The sequence below is a fragment of the Psammomys obesus genome, unplaced genomic scaffold (assembly GCF_907164565.1).
Source record: "Psammomys obesus unplaced genomic scaffold, mPsaObe1.curated_primary_1811, whole genome shotgun sequence".
NCBI lineage: Eukaryota > Metazoa > Chordata > Mammalia > Rodentia > Muridae > Psammomys > Psammomys obesus.
Window position 1 is genome coordinate 2,437,779 of NW_026591560.1, and position 17,741 is coordinate 2,455,519.

Here is a 17,741-nt window from a genome sequence, read left to right on the forward strand (position 1 = left end):
GTGGTTCTGACACTCACTGCTAACCAGGGGGAGTGTGGCTGTGAGGTTGTCATGCACATGGTGCTGCTGCTAGCTGCCTCCCACACAGGCCCTGCTAGCTAGCCTGCCTTGCCAAGCTGCCAAGTGCCTGGGGCAGGTGCAGACATGACCTGGCCTCCAGGCATGTGCAAAAGTCCCTTCATGACCCGAGGCTATGAGCTTCACCTGCTTGCCTCTCCTTGGGCTTTTCTCTAAGTCACAGTGAAGAACAGAGGCCCCGGAAAAGTCTGGCTTAGGTGCTCCCCCCACAAGCCTAGATTCCCTTGCAAGACACAGCAGACACACGGCGGTCACATCAAGGTCCCAGGATAAATTTTATTACAGTCTTTGGAATCTGGGAGGCAGACACCAGGAATGGCCCTGAGAAAGCCTGGGAAATCTTCATGCCCAGTGGCAGTCAATGGGCAAGACCCAACATGTTTCTGGCTCAAGAGTCCCTCTTGCAGTGGGGCCCAGCTCCTGGCTCAGTGGCTGAGGGCCAGGATTCAAAGTCAGGGTGGTTGCTGCACTGACTCTGGATGAGGCCCATCTTCTTTGTTGGGGACACAGAGGAAGTTACTCTTTGGGAGGGGTTGGGCTGGTGAGCGATAGAGACAACAGTCTTGCTTGACCAGGTCAGCTTCAGGGCCACAGTTATGCAGATCCCAAGGAGAGTAGAGGAGTCCAGGCCAGTGGTGGCAGAAGGTCAGGGGACAGCAGTAACACCGGAGGGCTGCTAGGTAACCCCTGCCTTTGCAGAGCAATGTTAGTCCTGTGTATGGTACCAGCTGCTCCAAGGACCCTCTGAGTGTAAATGCAGGGTCAGGGTCCTAGGGGTATATGAGAAAACCAGCAAAAAGGAAGCTGAACCGAAAGGACAACCCCACTTCCTGAGGGCACTGAGGTTAGTGCCATACTCCCCTCACCCACTTCTTCCTGCTGTCTCTGACCCACCCTGCCTTGTGGTGTTGAGCTTGGGACCAGGGTCCTTCCATGCTAGGCAAGCACTCCACCACTGACCTCCACAGTCCTCCATCCCACCTTCCATGTCCTCGCTCCCTCAGCCGAGATCTTCCCCAACCTGGTTCCTAGTCCCCAAACTCTCACAAAACCCCCAAGGTGAGATGAGGCTACCAATTCTGACAGGGCCACCTCCGGTTCTTACCATCTGCTTTCCTCTTCTGAGGGGACACTGCTGCCCTGGCCTGGGTGAAGAGAAGAAAGTGCCCCTTAGAGTTCTCTTAGCTTGCCTGACACTGCTCCCCACAGTCCAGGATGAAAGCTTGGAAGCTGCTGAGTCAGGTTACATGAAGAATAAACATCTTTTCTACCCCAAGCTCCAAGCTGTCTCCTCTAAGAAGCCAGCCCAGCAAGCCTTCCCTGGCTTTCCAGCGCTCGCTCCTGGAACAGGGGCTGACACAAACATCCCTTCATCAGCTCAGCCTCCACTCGGGAGAACTACAAGCTGCCACAAAGGCTGAGACAGACGTTGGTTGCTGAGGAGTGGGTAGAAAACTGCCTGGGTATTCTCGGGCACAGAGCTGGCATGGGGAGGGGTGGGGAGAGTCAGGGTGGCAGGGTAGGGTGGGGTAAGCTGGCAGCGGTGGACTTACCTTTTTGATAGCTGTCCAGTCTTCCAGGATGTCGATCTCCTGCAGCATGTATACAATATACGGGCCTGCACAGGGGTCAAGGAAGCAGGACAGCAGGAGGCATGCAACAAGGCTCCACGAGAAGCCCATGGGTGGCACGTGGAGAGTGTGGAGGTGGTGAAAACAGCCTTTTTTTTTCCTTTTTCTTTTCTGTTTTCTGTTTTTGAGACATGGGCTATGTAGCCCTGCCTGGCCTGGAACGCAGCGATCACCCACCTCTGCCTCCTGAGTGCAGGGTTAATGGTATATGCCACCGCACTCGGCAAGACCCTAGGTTTCAGCTAAGTTCTACCTCCTGCCTCAGGGCCCCTAGTTCTTGGTGAGTGTGGGGACTGTGTTAGGCATGAAACCCCAACCCATTCCCTCATCCACCCATTTTCCAGATCAGCTGACCAAGGCCCATCTCACCCTGAGGGGCCCTGCTCTTCCTGATTTGTCTCACTCTGTCAGTAACTGGCTCACTGGACTTTTCCTCACCTGAAGGCAGATCCTGGCCTTCCCTCCTAATCGCACATGGTCTGTGCTCTGTGTCTGCAATCTAGTCACAATAGTTCAATAAAGTCTCCATCCCACCTCCACCCTGAGGCGGGTCCCAAGGCTGCCACCGTGGCTGTGAAAGGCCTCAAGCTCAGTGCTATGCTGTGCAGTACAGGAGGGTCAAAGACAGTGCGGTCCCTTGGGGAAGCTCCATTCAGAACAGAACCACTCATGTGGGGGTGGGGGTACAGATCAGGAGAGACCTCAGAGGAGACAGCACCTGACACAGCACACTGAGCAGACAGGCGATAGCTCCAGAGGGGTTGAGCAAGGCCTGGGGAGGAATGGCTGAGACAACACAGGCCCGCACCAGGTCACTGAGGGGCTTCAAAGGCTGATCTTTACTCAGGAAATTACTAGGAGTCAGGGAGCTGAGCTCAGAAGGGCTTAGAACACATAAGAAAATTCTGACAAATGGATATTTTCGTGTGATACCAAATGACCATGAAGGATTCTGGTTTGACTCTGTCCCATGTAATCCATCTAACCTCCCTGCGTGCCGGGCCTGCCCCACACTGCCCAGTTTCAGGAGACCCTGAGCGGAAGGATACCAGACACGAGCGGGGCCTTCTTCCTCTTGCTGGGGGGCAGTGAGTCCCAGGTCTTTGAGCTGCCTCTGGCATGCAGTTTGTCATCCCACCACTCTGTGCCCAGAGACTCAGTTAGGATCAGGACGGGACCCAGAGGTAATTCCCATTACCTCTGGGGCTTTACCATGGAGCAACCTGTCCCTTCCCTCCCTCCCCATCACCACCAGGCCAGTGCCCCCAACCTTGGGTTGAGGCTGGCAACTTCTCAGGACCACTTGGACTCTGGCCACACACTGGTGCAGTTTGGGAAGAGGACACTGCCCTTCTTGGCTAAGCCTCAGTTCTTCCATTTGCTTAGTACACAGGGGACGCAGGAAATTTCTGGACCCCACATGAACACAGATGCTGCCGCCATGGAGAGGCCTATGGCTTTTTATATGCATCCATGTGCATATAAAATGGTACCCCATTCTGAATGGGGGCAGGCAGGGGACCCACTCTGCTTGAGCCCCCACTATCTGTGGAATACCGAGCTAGATCCTTTCCTGAAGGCTCATTCAGTGCTCATAGGTACCCCAAGAAGTGTGCTGTTTGACTTCCCTTGTGCAGCCTGGGAAGCTGGGGCCAGAGAGGGGTGGGGCCCTTGAGGATTGGGCCCTTGCCTCACCAGAGCTGATGTCCAGGCTCTGGCGGTCCTCCTCCAGCCTCTGGATCCGCTCCTGCAGCTCTCCAAGCAGTGTGTCATACAGCAGCAGCTTCTCGCTCTGGGAGGGGGCAGCCACTCAGCCAGGGGAACCACTGGACTCCGTGTCACTGCCCTCCCGGAGGCCCACCTGCTGGCTCACCTCCAGGTGTTGTTTGGCTCCCTGGAGCTCACACTCATACTTGTTCCTGATCACATCCAGACAGAAGCCCTTGTAGATTCCTGCAAAGGGGAAGAGGAGCTTTGCTTGGCCAGGGGCCCTGGTGACCCCTCCCAACAAAAGAGCCACAAGAACAGGGCGAGCAGAGCAGGGGCAGAGCTTCCGGGAACGGCACAGGGCAGTTACCGACCTGCCACCTGAATGCGGATCTTCAGGCTCTGCTGCAGCCCTCCAAGAGGCTCTGTGTATTCTGGGGCTCTCTCGGCCCCCACTTCCTCCAGCCGTAAGCGCAGCTGGCTCAGCCGCTCCCTGAACAGCCTGGAGGTGGAAAGGCAGCTGTGTCCCACTGGCAAGTGCCTGCCAAACACCTGCTCCCCTTGTGCCCACTGGCTGCTCACCACGGCACCTGCACCCCAGGTGCCCAAAGGCCCGCCCCAGCACGCCCATGCTCACTTCTCCTTCAGCTCCGAGAACTGCTTTTCCAGGTCCAGCATCTCACTGACACACTCACTGCGGCGCCGCTCATAGTCCTCCTCATCCATCTCTGAGACGAGAGGCCAATTAGGGCTGGCTGCGTATGTGTGTAACATGGGCTTCAGGGACTTCACGTGAGCTCTTTCTGCAGGGGTGGTCTGCTGCTTGCACTCGTGTGTGTGTGTGTGTGTGTGTGTGTGTGTGTGTGTGTGTATGTGTGTAATGTGTTTTAGGGAGTCACCTGAGCTCTCTCTGCAGGGGTGGTCTGCTGCTCAGGCTTGAATGTGTCTGTGTGTGCATGTGTGTGTAACATGGGTTTTAGCGAGTCACCTGAGCTCTCTTTCTGCAGGTGTGATCCACTGCTCATATATGTATATGTGTGTGCGCATGTGTGTGTCTGTGTGTAACATGGGTTTGAGGGATTCACCTGAGCTCTCTCTCTACAGAGGCAGTCTGCTGCTCCGTGTGTGTGTGTGTGTGTGTGTGTGTGTATTTGTGTGTGTGTGTGTAACACGGGTGGCAGGGGCTCACCTGAGCTCTCCTCCTCTGACTCAGTCTGGCTGCCGCTCCGCTCCTCGTCACTCTCATCTGCCTCCCCGTTCATCTCAGCAGCCGAGTCACCTTCTGCCTCCATCTCTTCTGTTTCTTTACCTGGAGGCTGGATGGGCATCTGGGAGGAGGAATACGGACCATTACCTGCCACTGTCCACTGTCGGAGCAGCCACACAGGGACTTGTCGGAAACTGCTCTTACAGAATCCTGGGATGTGCATGCATGGAATTCTGGTCAAGGTTGTGAGCCACCATGGGAAAGGTTCTCCACTGCTGATGCGACTGGACCCAAGCTTCTGACTGGCCCTACAAGACCCCTCATAGAGCGGACTTGATAAGATCAGCTCCTTCACCCCGAATGGCCAATTCTCACACTCCTACCCCCTTTCTTTGCCTATGTTATTATTCTGCCTACAGTCTCTTTGGCTTTTCTTCCCAGAACTGTCCCACATTCGTCTGTCTTTTCCTGTGTTCTAGATCAAATCCTATCACCTGTCCTCAGTGGTCCTTTCTCTCTAAGTATCTTCAGTCCCTCCTTTCTGGCCTATATTGGAAGCTTAATCTGCAATGCAACAGTGTTTAGAGATGAGACCTTCAGGGTTTTTTCTTGTTATTCATTCAATATTCACACACACACACGAACCCCATGGAACATATTTAGAGGTCAGAGGAAAGCATGTACGAAATCAGTTCTCTCCTACTATGTGGATTCTTGGACTGAACATCAGCATTGGTGGCAATTCCTTCACCTGCTGAATTATGGGTGTTTTCCCTCCACCTTCTGAAATGAGGTTCTCTAGCAAAAAAGCTCTTTTCAGGCTCTTCAACCTTGGTCTTCCTAGATTCTAGGACTCTGAGAAGTGTGTGTGTGTGTGTGTATTTTTATTTTATGTGTATTAGTGTTTTGCCTGCACCTGTATCTTTGTACCATGTCTGTGCAGTGCCTGCAAAGGAAGCATCAGATCCCTTAGAACTGGAGGTACAGATGGTTGTGAATTGTTATCTCAGGGCTGGGAACGGAATCTGGGTCCTCTGGAAGACCAGCCAGTGCTCTTAATTGCTGAACTATCTCTCCAAGAACTCCAATGTCCATTGTAAAAATTTCTGATACTGGGGATTAAACTCAGATTCTTTTTTGTTTGGCTGGGGTTTTATTTGTTGTTGTTGTTGTTTTTCCAAGACAAGGTTTCTCTGTGTAGCCCTGGCTTTCCTGGAACTCCTCTGTAGACCAGGCTGGAACTCACAGATATCCACCTGCCTCTGCCTCTGCCTCTGCCTCTGGAGTGCTGGGATTAAAGGAGTGTACCACTGCTGCCCAGCTAAACTTAATTTTTTTTTTTAAATTAATGGCTTAGTTTTTATTTACATTGGTGTTCTGCCTGCATGTATGTCTGTGTGAGGGTGTCAGATCCCCAGAAACCAAAATTACAGGCAGTTGTGAGCTGCCATGTGGGTGCTGGGAAATGAATCCAGGTCCTCTGGAAGAGCAGCCAGTGCTCTTAAACACTAAGCCATGTCTCCAGCCCTTAACTCAGATTCTTAAGCATGCTGGAAAAGCCAGCATTTTATTACTCAGCTATGTTCCTGGCCTTTTTTGAGAGTTGGTCTCACTAAGTTGCCAAGCTGGCCTCAAACTTGCAATCCTTCATGCCTCAGCTTCCCAAATGGCTGACATTACATGATTACAGGCTTGCATCACTACACTCAGTTAAATCTGTTCTTTATAAATGACCCAGTCTCCAGTTTTTATTGTTTTGATGAAGGACTAGGGATTGAATTTGAGTTCTCATAAATGCTGAGCCATATTTGCTACTGAGAAAAATCACAAGCCCCCAGCATTCCTTAAGAACCTGGACATGAAGCACCTTCATATGTGGAAGTTTGGATGTGCTCAAGTTTTTCCTACCATTAAGAAAAAAAATGAAGCTGGGCATGGTGGCACACGCCTCTAATCCTAGCACTCAGGGAGGCAGAAGAGGAGGATCTCTGGGAGTTTGAAGCCAGCCTAGTCTACAAAGTGAGTATAAGACAGCCAAGGCTACACAAAGAAACCCTGTCTCAAAAAACAAAAAGAGCAGAAAAACAAAACAGAAAAGCCAGGCAGTGTTGGCACATGTCTTTAATCCCAACACTCAGGAGGCAGAAGCAAGTGGATCTTTGAGTTTGAGACCATCCTAGAATACAGATGGAAAGTTCCAGGAAAGCTGAGGCTACACAGAGAAAGCCTGTTGCAGGTACAGGAAAAAATAAATTAAAAAAAGCAGAAGTCTGAGAATGTTTCTAGCATGTATGAGGTTATGGGGTCAATTCCCAGGACTGGGAAGGAAAAATAAAATAAAAGCAGAGAGAGCCTGATGAGGTACAAACAATCACAGTGCACCACAGGCTGGTGTCGGAGGCCTGCAAGGTATACGCCATCCTGGGTTAGACAGTGGAATTCTGTCTTAAAACAAACAAAAACAGTATGTCTAGGGGTGTCATTCAGTGGTAGAGTTGTTGAAGAGGCCCTTGGACTAGATCCTCTGCCCTCTGGAAAAACAAATACAAATTAAAAAAAAAAAATACTGTGGTGGTACAGGCCTCTTAGCACTCAGGAGGCAGACGCAGGAGAATTACTGCGAAGTCTGGTATACAGAGTGAGATTTAGGCTGTCAATAGCTGGCAAGGCTGTGTAAAAAACCCCAAAATAAATAAGTAGGTAAATGATGCAGAAATGTGAAACTTGGCCCAGTTTACTTAATTTCTATAGTTCTCCGGGCCTTGTGCACACTTGTGGTTCTGACTTTCCCCTCCTACTCGTTCACCGTTCAGGTACCCAGTGCCCACGCTGACGCCACACCAGCAGATTTTCACATCAGCGTCCTTGGGGCAAATGGCAGCACTTTTTTCTTTCCTCTGCCTCCCCCTCTTCTTTTTTTCTGAGACAGGGTTCTTCCGTGTAGCCTTGGCTATCATGGGCTCGCTTTGTAGACCAGGCTAGCCTTGAAATCACAGAGATCCACGTGCCTCTGCCTCCGAGTGCTGGGACTAAAGGCATGCGCCACCAGGCCGGGCCATGCCAGCATTTTTCAAGGCTTGCTTTAGCTGACCTTTCAGGAACATTAAACAGTGCTAGGCTCCCCCACCCTCTTTCCACCCTCATTTATCTAGTATTTAGTAAGCACCTACTATAAGCCAGGTACCAACAGTCACTGTGGTAGATGCTACAGTACCGCTGTGACAGACACAGTGTTTGGCCTCAGGGAAACGACAAGTTCCTGGGAAAGAGAGCAAAGAAACACCTTTATAATGTGAAGAGAGTCAAAACTAAGGTGTTATGACAGGGGCGTCTAGACTGGATTTGGAGCTTGCTACAGCAGTGACAGCTTCCAGAAGGAGACAGACTAGGTGAGGACTTGGGCTGACAAGAAACGGAACATTCCTGGAAGTGGGAAGAGCAAGTACAAAAACCTAAAAGTGAGAAAAGGGACCAGGGACATAGGAATGTGAGCTCCCACCAGAGCCAGGCTACCTACATATGGCAAGCTGTTTAGGCTTTGTGTAGTTGGGCAGAAATAGGAGTTCCTACAGAACTCAGGAGGTCAACAAAGAGGCAGGGGGAGAAACCTCTGTAGACTGAAAATCCCAAAATCAGGGTGGAAGATCAGAATGAAGGAGACACGAGAGGTTGATGTTTCCAGATCACATGAGAGAGAAAGCCACCCTGGATACAGAAGTCGTGGCTTCCAGTTTATGCTGTTATTTATTCCTACATTTCAGACTGCTGCTCTGTGCGTCTTCCCAGTGGGGTAGACACACCGCCCCCAGGAAGCGTTCTTGTATTTTTATTTATTTTTTTTTTAAATTCCTATTCTCCCTTTCTTATATCCATCCACCCAGTGAACGTGGGAGCCTCTCCAGGGCAAGGGGCTGCAAATCTGTTTTGTTCACTTAGCGCACCACCAGCTCACTGGATGACTGGAGATACCCGAACACAAAGTAGACAAAAATAAACCTCTGCAGTGCAGGAATCGGCTTTTACTTCTCGGCAACCCTGCTTGCAGCGATGGCCAACGTTCCTTCGCACCCATTCAAGTACTTACAGCGCCGGACCTGCCGGGGAGTTTAGTAACCTTTCCTCCTGCTCTGAAACTCAGGACTCCCATACAGCCTCTTCCTCTCCTCAAGCCTCAGGTCCCCGCGTCCACAATTCCTTTTCTCTGTTAAGCGTATGTACTTTCTAAGACGCAGCGTGAACTCTTAACGAGCTCCTTCCTCCAGCTGACTCTGATCCTGACTTCGTTAAATGAAGTCCCAACCGTCCCTCCTTAACCCAGGAACGAACAGAGAATTACACTCTTCTTGTTGAGGGTTGTAAGGAGTGGAAGAGGCACACTGTAATTTCTCTTTACAGCCGTTACAGGCACCTCCAGAATAAGCCTCCAGGGAAGGCAGACCCCTTCCTACAGACACAGAGAACGAGCCCAGCTTCTCGGGCGCTTCGGGAGCATCCTGCCCCGATCCACCCTCAGATAGCCCGGCGCTGGCCAGGGAGCCGTGGGCTCCTCTAAGGCGGGCGCACAAGCTGGGCCGGGTAAGTCTCTGCTTTGGCTCCGACCCGAGAAGCCGAACCCAGCGCCAGGCGTGGCCATACGCACCGCAGGGACTGGAGCCTCCGGCCTCACGTCCGGGACTACCCGAGAGCTGTCCGACCCGGGCCGTAAACACCGCCGCCGTTGGCCTCGGGTGAGGAGCTGCGCAGGTCCCTCCTTCTCCAGGCGGTGTCGACGACGCTTCCGTATGCGTCATCAGGAGGCGCCCGTTGTGGAGCTTACAATTGAACCACTGGTGTCCAGGAATGCCGGGATACTGCGGGTGGGTCTCCATAGCAACCGGCCCACAGTGTCCCAGGCCTCCAGCCTGCCCTAGCATTGTGGTCTGGGCCCTTGGGCCCACCACGGGATTACACCATGCTCCCGCCCAACATCCCTCAGCTCAGGAGAGTAACAGAGCCAGCTGTGGGTGTGAACACTCGTTTATTTACACACTGTCATCCATCCGAAGGCAAACGAGCGGCCCAACCGACTGGAGGGCACAGATCTGATACTTGAACCCCCAGGGCCTGCAGACCCTTCCCTCCTTCAGGGAGCTTGGAGGGCAAAGGCATGAGAGAACCAGGAGGCTTAAGTCCTACCCCAGTTCTGAGTGCTACATTCTATGTTTTCATCTTTCTTACCCAAAGGCTCATTTTATTAAGTACTCAGGCTTCTTTCTCAGCTCTAGCCCAGTCACACTTTTTGCTCTGCTGCTATCCACCCAACATTGTTAATAATGACAATATCATAATAATAACACCGTAATACTATTATTAATAATACTTCACATTTTTACGAAGTTTACAGGATGTTTTCACATACAGCGTCTCATCTGAGCCGACAGTTCTGTGAGGTAGGTATTTTCACCTCCCTTTTTACAGACGGGTTAACGGAGGCTCAGAGAAGTAACAGGATTTGCTCAAGGCCACACAGCTAGTTAGTGGTAAAGCCAGGACTTATTCCCAGCACCCCATGGTCAAGTCCAGTGTTCCAAAACCACAGCTACCTCTGTAAAAGCAGAGGGATGTTTCTTACCCCAGGCAGGCCTGAAAAGCCAGATGCTGAAAATTCTCAGTCCTTTCCAGGGGAGGAAAGGACTCAGCATCGATGTGGAGAGTTGGGGTACCTAGCCTTCAATTCCTGTTTGAACTGGCGATAAAGAATCTTATTGCGCTGGTTTTCAGCCTCCTTTTGGGGATGGAACTTCAATGCTTCCTTGAAGCCCTTATGAACCAGAAAACCTTCGTTCAGCACCTCAAAATTAAACCCTGCCACGTGCAGCTCACAGGCCTGGAAAGGGGGGGGGGAGAAAAGGGAGGGGAAGGTCATAATAGTTTAATGACATCCTCAGGGCCCAAATGGTCATCCCTAAAAGAAGATCCACTCTACCTTCCTCTTGGGAATTCTCACCATCCAGCCACTTTCCTCTTGCTGCACTACCCCCTTTCCGTCAAGGGCCACTCCATCCCTGACACACCCCTAGCCCCCGTCCCTTTTACACACCTGGCTGATGCGATTGAAGCCATACTGCCGAAAGCGTTCATCAAAGGTGGGCACCTTTCCTCCAGCGACATAAAATGGTTCCCAGGGGTCCCGCCAGGGCACCGCGTAGGCAGGTCTCAGTAAGCTCTCTTCTGGCAGGTTGACCCAGCGGGAGTAGTTGGTAGGTGCATGGCAAGGCGTGCACAGCCCATAATAGAAGGGCCGGACTTCGCCCACCTGATAGAGCTGCACCAGCTCGTTCTTGTTCACCGGCATCCGGCGGGCCCGGCGGATTTCAAACGCGGGCACCACCAGGGCTGTGCCATCCCAGTGGTTACTCTGATCCAGCATCTCCCTCAGGCCTCTCCACAGCCCTTCGCTGGGCACCATGTCCACATCGATCACCAGGGCATAGTTGGCCTCTTCCCGAGCCAGATTTCTTAATAGGTTATTGGGGTAGGAGATGTTGGTGCCCAGTGCATAGTTAATCCCAGGCTGGGCCACTCTGGCTAGCTTGTCAAAGACCTCCTGGCAGGACCGCAGCAGGGCAAACTCCCCGGGCTCTCGGGGGTCGGGCACAGCGGCCTCATAACGTGAGGGACACACGAGGTGCATGGCGACCCTGGCGCGCATCTCAGGGCAGTGGCTACTTAGCGCGTAGGCCAGCACCGTGGCCAGCTGCGCCTCCTCTTTGGTGGCCGCGAACACTGACACGGACAGAGGACCCTCCCAGCGCTCCAGAAGTCCGGACAGGTGCAGCAGGTTGTCCACGCTGGCGTGCGTGGCCAATATGACATCGCTGGGGTCCATGGTGGTCTTCAGCAGACCCCTGTATACGCGATAATCGCCGCTGGCATCCAGAACGCCTCCGGAGGCCAGTGCGGTGCGGAGCTGAGACTTTACCTGGTCCACGGATCGCGGGGACGGCGGGAAGAACTCGAAATACTGTTCCTGCTCCTCCTGACCGTGCAGCCCGGAGAGCAGTGATAGGTACAGCAGCTGCAGCATTGCCACCAACATGAGCGCGGCCAGCAGCAGCTGGTAGAAGGCGCATCGGATGGCGTAGGACATTTGCATGGCTCTCGGGGATCCCGGCGCGAAGCGGGGACCACCGGGCCGTAGCCTCTGCCAGCCACCGCAAGCCCGGATTTACCGCAGCCTGCCGAGCGCAGCCGAAGGCCAACCGAGGCCGGCCGAGCCCGGAGCGCAGCCCCGCCCACCGCCCGCTCGCCTCCACCCAGGCGCGTGCCAGCCCGTCCTCCGGGAGGGAGGAGGAGCCACTGCAGCCGCCGCGGGCGGGCGCGCGCTTTGCAAACCGCGAGCCCGGCCGCGTCCACGTCGCGCGGCCGCGGACCCCTGGACGCGTCCCTCTCCCGGGGAACCGGGCGCAGACCCACCCCGGGCCGAGCTCGTCTTGAAAGCCTGGCGCGCCCTCCGAGCCGCAGGCGGGGAGACCCGTGCAGAGCTTGGCTGCATCACCGACGTGATGGCCCGACTCCCGGTTGGAACCTTCGTAGAGGAAAATGTAAAACTCTTTGTCACCGTCTCTGCTTCCTCGGAATTTTTCCGAGTGAGCGCTGGAGACGCGTGCGAAAGCGTGCGGTAGGTACCCAGGCGATGAGAGATATGGGAATGTGGAAAGCAGCGGAGTATGTGGGACGAGGTGGCCGAGTGGTTAAGGCGATGGACTGCTAATCCATTGTGCTTTGCACGCGTGGGTTCGAATCCCATCCTCGTCGGTCCTGTTTTACAGGGGACAAGTCTTCTTAATTTTCCACATCCTCCTGTCCTGAGCAGCAAAGTGAAGAAACCGGGGGGGGGGGGGTCCCACTCGGTGTTCTCCATCCTGTTTGTCCGCAGCCCATGTTTCCTGTGCTTTCAGAACGTGCGAGCTGGGTTTTTCTTTCTCCCGAGGACAGCGCAGGGGTCGTTGCCGTCTGAGACTAGTACCTGGATTTTGGCCAGCAGCCCCTCACCTGATGTTCTCTGCAGAAGTGTAGTGCCTTGATTGTGTAAATCACTACTTTTTCGTGCAATTGTTTCTTCTCACTCCCCACAGGGTGGAAACATGGTATCCACACACCCCTCACCCCCAACACACACCGTGGAAGGCTTCGAATAGTCCAACACACTTAAAGGACTTAGTGTTTGTGGAACCGTGAACCCTTTAGCGGAAGTGTGGGAGAAAGGCGGTTACTTCCTCCATTATACTTAATAAATACTGGACTTTTTAAAAACCAAGTCAGGGTTCAGGCTTGCTTAGGGCAGAACACTGAGTCTTGGTAAGGAGCGCTGGGGGAGACTGGGGAAGGTAGGCCTTGAGTGGCAGCGTTGCAGAGGGCTGTGGCGGGGTGGGGGGTGGGGGCTTCCCCGGGCTGTAGGGTCCCAAACATTCCGGAGACCTGTATTTCACAGATGGATACAGTAGTAGTCAGGGCACACGCTCTCTGCCAAGGCTGTGTTAGGCACTGGGTTTGGGGCCCCTGCACAGGCAGGTCCTGTTCTCACTGAAGACAGGCTTCAGGAGAAGAGGGAAAGAAGGTCAGGACTTTCAGCACAGGTTTTGGAGACACAGGGTTCAGAAATCAGACTTGGGGCACGTGAGAGTTCTGTTCTGCCCTTGGCCGTCCTATAACTCGCTCTGACCAGGCTGACCTTGAGCCCAGAGATCTGCCTGCCCCTGCCCCTGCCTCTGCCCCTGCCCCTGCCCCTGCCCCTGCCCCTGCCCCTGCCCCTGCCTCTGCCTCTGCCTCCTGAGTGCTGGGATTAAAGGTGCTGAGATCTAAGGCATGCACCACACCGCCAGGCCTTAGTTTTGTCTTCTGTTTGTTTACAGATTTATTTTTATTGTCTGCGTGTGAGAATGCACATGAGTGCAGGTGCTCAGAGCAGGGATTCTGGAGATGTAGTTACAGACAGTTGAGAGCTGCTGATTGTGGGTGCTGGGAACAGAACTCCGGTCCCCTGGAAGGGCAGCAAGTGCTCTTAGCCACTGAGCCATTTCTGCAGCCTCCCTAGTTTTGTTTTTTTATAACTTGATCAATATAAGCTGGATGTGGTGGTGCAGGCCTTCAGCTCTTGACCTGAGGAGGCAGAGGTACATGGATCTCTGTGAGTTCAAGGCCAGCCTGATCTAGAATGAGTTCTAGGACCCTGTCTCAAATTAAAATAACAATTTGAATGACAAACTTATTTGTTTTAAGACAGGGTCTTATTGTAGAAAATTTATTAATTTGGCAGGTTTTTCTAACCTGGCTAGCTCCCAGATAATTGAGACAGAGACCTAGTGATTTATTCAAACAGCTTTAAGCATAATAACTGGGCAGCCAGGATTTATACTAATTTTCTAGGTAACTGAGGATGACCTTGAATGCTTGATCCTCCTGCCTCCACCCCTCAAACGTTGGCATCACAAGTTGTCACCACGATACCTGGCAAGTATGACTTTAGTACTGACTACTAAAAAATCACATTTCCAATTTCTGGGGCTGTTTGTGTGTGTGTGTATGTGTTTAACAATATGTATTTATCAATAATTCCTAGATCAGCAATGCTGTTTTTAACTTTTTTTTTTTTTTTTTTGTCTTCACAAACAGAACTCTTAGAATATAGACTCAGGGCTGGGCAGTGGTGGCACATACCTTCCATCCTGCCTCTTGAGTGCTGGGAACAAAGGTGCACCACTGAGTCTGGCCTGAGATGGTCTTAGCGTGGAGCCCAAGGCTGTCTTCACAGCGATCCTCTCGTCTCACGCTCCCCAGTGCTGGGATTACAAGCATGCATGCCATGTCTAGCTGGATTTCTGTTTTAAATTTTGGAAGCTATGGCCTACATTCTCACTGGTAGCAATTGTCCTGGGAGTAGCATGGCTTCTCGCTCTGTGTTGAATGAAGCCTGTCTTCAGCATCAACCCAGCTGCTTGCTGCTCTGCCTTAGCCTTCATTCTCCACTCTAAGGACCTGCTGGGGTGAAACTTAAGGTCTTCTCAGGCCATTTGCTCACCAGGCACCTCGCTGTGCCTGCCTGTGACTTTCTGAATTCCTTGAAATTTGAGGAAGCTTTTCAGTGCGCCATAAAAAATCCCTTCCAGTTCTTCCTGCTGGATGTTGAGCTACTGTTTGCCTCACCACTAATCTTCACTCCACACAGCTGACATTCATTTGTCTCTCAGTGTCTTAGAGAATGCACCTTGACAGGAGCCTTTCCCACCTGGGATTTCTGTTAGGGAAAACACAGACCCAGCCTTGGCCTCAGTCCTCTGGGCTGTTCCCAGATGTGTTAAAACAGGTAAAGATAATTCTTTTAGAACAAGGTCTGCTTTCCCTCCCTCCCGAGCCAGTCGCCTGGGTCCTCACAACCACCGATGTATGGACTGATTCTGAGGCTGCAGCAAAATCCCTGAGGTAAAAACTCACGTGGAGGAAAAGTTTATTTTGGCCCACGGTTTCAGAAGTTTCAGTCCTTGGTGATTTGGCCCCATGTCTTTGGTCCTGTGGCAGGGAGAATATCAGAGGCAGAGGAGGTAGATATGCTGTTGTTTGGTGGGAAGGAAGATAAATGAGGACAGACTTGAGTCCTAAGATCCCTTTGGAAGGCCTGGCCCCCATGATCTATCTTTTTTCCACTAGGCCCCACTTCCTAATATTTTCACTTCTGATAGCACCACAGGCTGGTGATCAAGAGTCAACACAAGAAGCCCAGCACTCCAGAGGTTGAGGCAGGGGGATCTCTGTGAGTTCCAGGGCATTCTGGGCTAAATAGTCTCAAAAAAACCAAAAACAAGCCATGCGGTGGTGGTGCTCACCTCCAATCCCAGCACTTGGGAGTAGAGGCAGGTGGATTTCTGAGTTTGAGGCCAGCCTGGTCTACAGACAGAGTTCCAGGACGGCTAGGACTACACAGAGAAACCCTGTCTCAAAACATGCAAAACTCCAAAACAAAGACTCCACACACAGTCCTTGGAGACATTTAAGATCCAAGCTGAAACAACCAGCCACCAACCCCAGGAAGGGAACGGGACAAAGATAGGTAAAATACTACAAAGATTTCATATCTTTTTTAGTTGCCTTAACTTTTTTGCTAGAAAAAAATGGTTTCATTTATTATTCATTGGCAAAACTCTTTTAAAACAAATAAACACAGGCTGGTGGGATGCAGGTATAGGCACCTTCTGCCGAGCTTGATGACCTGAGTTTGATTCCTGGAACCCACATGGCAGAAGGAGAGAGCCAGCTCCCAAGAGATTTCCTCTGGTCTCTATGTGCATTCTGTGTCACGCATGTGCCTGCCCTCCCATGCATGGTATACAACAGCCACAGAGAAAACAAAAACTCAAACCCACAAGCAGATAGGTGAAATGAAAAAATAAACACACAAGTCAGTATTCTTTTCCTTAAATGAGCAGCATTGCTCCTTCTGAGACATTCAGTAAAAATCTCTGTCTGTTTCTGTCCCTATCTCTGTATGTGTGTGTGTATGTGTGGGTGTGCATGTATGCCTATAGGTGTGTTTGTGTGTGTATGTATGTATGTGCAGCTGTGTGTGTATGTGTGTTCAGATGTGTGTACAGGTATGTTTGTGTGTGTGCATATGTGTGCAGGTGAGTGTATGTGCGTGTATATGTATGAATAGGCCAGAAGTTGACTGTAGGTGTTTTCCCTGTTATTATCCACATTATTTTCAGGACAGGGTCTCTCACTGAACCTGGCACTCACCAGCTCGACTGGACTGTCCGAGCAGGGAGCCAGCCTGGGATCTGGCCATCTGTGCCCTCAGTGCTGGGATACAGGTAGGCACTGCCATGCCCAGCTTTACCTCCACTGCTGGGGACCTGAACTCGGGACCTCGTGCTTACACAGAAAGTACTCTACCCACTGAGCATCTTAAAAGTTTGCCTCCGAGTTTTATTGGCTTTTGGCACTTTCATTCCACTCTGCCCAAGAAGTCCACAGCAACAGACAAATCTCGGGGTTCAGGCATACAAAGCCTTCTCCAAAAAGTGTGGCTGTACAGCCAGTGCAGAGGTGCACGCTTTTAATCCCAGCACTCGGGAGGCAGAGCCAGGGAGAGCTCTGTGAGCTGGAGGCCAGCCTGGTCTGCGTAATGAGTTTTGAGGACAGCCAGAAATACATGTTAGAGATGCCGCGTCTCGACAGAACAAAACAGCCTGGCTGTATCAGGGCTCAAGGGCGGTTAGCACCTGCAGATTCACCTGCCATGCTGTCTTGGAGTCCTTGCCCTACACAGTCCTGGTTCCTTCCAGCCGCTCCCCTCTGAGGACTTCACCGCTGGTCACTGCCTCTACTCCCAGGAGAACTTCAGTTTACTCCTCTGTAAAGCAGGGCTAAAGAAGGGAGAAGCTTGACTCTTTAGCACAGTGGCTCTCAACATGGGGGTCAAGAACCTTTTGAGGGTCGAACAGCTCTTTTACAGGGGTCAGCTATCAGAAAACAGACCATCAGAAAACAGATATCAGCCCAGCAGGTGCTGGCACACGCCTTTGTGCCCAGCACTCAGGGAGGCAGAGGCAGGCAGATATCTGTGAGTTCCAGGCCAGGACAGCCAAGGCTACACAGTGAAACCTTGTCTTGAGAAAGGAAGGAAGGAAGGAAGGAAGGAAGGAAGGAAGGAAGGAAGGAAGGAAGGAAGGAAGGAAGGGGGGGAAAAAGAAAGAAGGAAAGAAAAAAAGAAAGGAAAGAACAGATATTTACAATTTGTAAAATGTACAACTGTAAAATGAATTTACAATTCATAATAGTAAAATGACAGTTAAGAAGTACCAACAAAAGTAACTTTATGGTTGGTGGGGGTTCTGAAACGTGAATGTCATTCTGGAGCCAGGGTTGGCTTGTTCCCTTCGGGGCCTCCAGCCACTGATTAGTACAGGTGCTGGACTCAAAGGAATGAGGCTTAGCTGGGCGGGTGAGTCTGCAGGATCCTGATTCCTGAATGCCCGAGGGGTTTGGACATATCTGGCACAGTTCTTCTAGTGACACAGCTCTCTTTATTGGGGGGGGGGGGGGGGGGGGGGCAGGGTAAAGGCTATATAAACCTTGGGGAA

The 17,741-nt window shown here is 51.9% G+C and overlaps 2 protein-coding genes and 1 non-coding gene across 5 annotated transcripts; 1 reads left to right on the plus strand and 2 right to left on the minus strand.

Annotated features, from left to right (window-relative positions):
- Window positions 1–334: 334 nt before the first annotated feature.
- Brms1 (BRMS1 transcriptional repressor and anoikis regulator) lies at window positions 335–9,405 on the minus strand. Of its 3 annotated transcripts, XM_055610522.1 has the most exons (11): window positions 9,263–9,405; window positions 7,794–7,882; window positions 4,606–4,744; window positions 4,054–4,144; window positions 3,791–3,918; window positions 3,583–3,662; window positions 3,405–3,501; window positions 2,759–2,851; window positions 1,632–1,696; window positions 1,184–1,223; window positions 335–848 (listed from the first exon to the last, which is right to left on the minus strand). In XM_055610522.1, exons 3-11 carry the CDS (start codon window positions 4,742–4,744, stop codon window positions 841–843), a joined length of 741 nt encoding a protein of 246 aa, XP_055466497.1. In that variant the 5' UTR covers window positions 7,794–7,882; window positions 9,263–9,405; the 3' UTR covers window positions 335–840. The 3 variants fall into 3 exon arrangements, with proteins under 3 accessions (XP_055466497.1, XP_055466498.1, XP_055466499.1); XM_055610523.1 differs by lacking the exon at window positions 7,794–7,882 and having other exon boundaries at window positions 9,263–9,396; XM_055610524.1 differs by lacking the exon at window positions 9,263–9,405 and having other exon boundaries at window positions 7,790–7,869.
- A 218-nt stretch (window positions 9,406–9,623) lies between these two features.
- B4gat1 (beta-1,4-glucuronyltransferase 1) lies at window positions 9,624–11,887 on the minus strand. Its single transcript, XM_055610521.1, has 2 exons — window positions 10,703–11,887; window positions 9,624–10,489 (listed from the first exon to the last, which is right to left on the minus strand). Exons 1-2 carry the CDS (start codon window positions 11,756–11,758, stop codon window positions 10,298–10,300), a joined length of 1,248 nt encoding a protein of 415 aa, XP_055466496.1. The 5' UTR covers window positions 11,759–11,887; the 3' UTR covers window positions 9,624–10,297.
- Window positions 11,888–12,338: 451 nt separating this feature from the next.
- Window positions 12,339–12,420, plus strand: Trnas-gcu (transfer RNA serine (anticodon GCU)). The gene has a single exon. It is a non-coding gene; the product is annotated as a tRNA-Ser (tRNA).
- The last annotated feature ends 5,321 nt before the right edge of the window (window positions 12,421–17,741 follow it).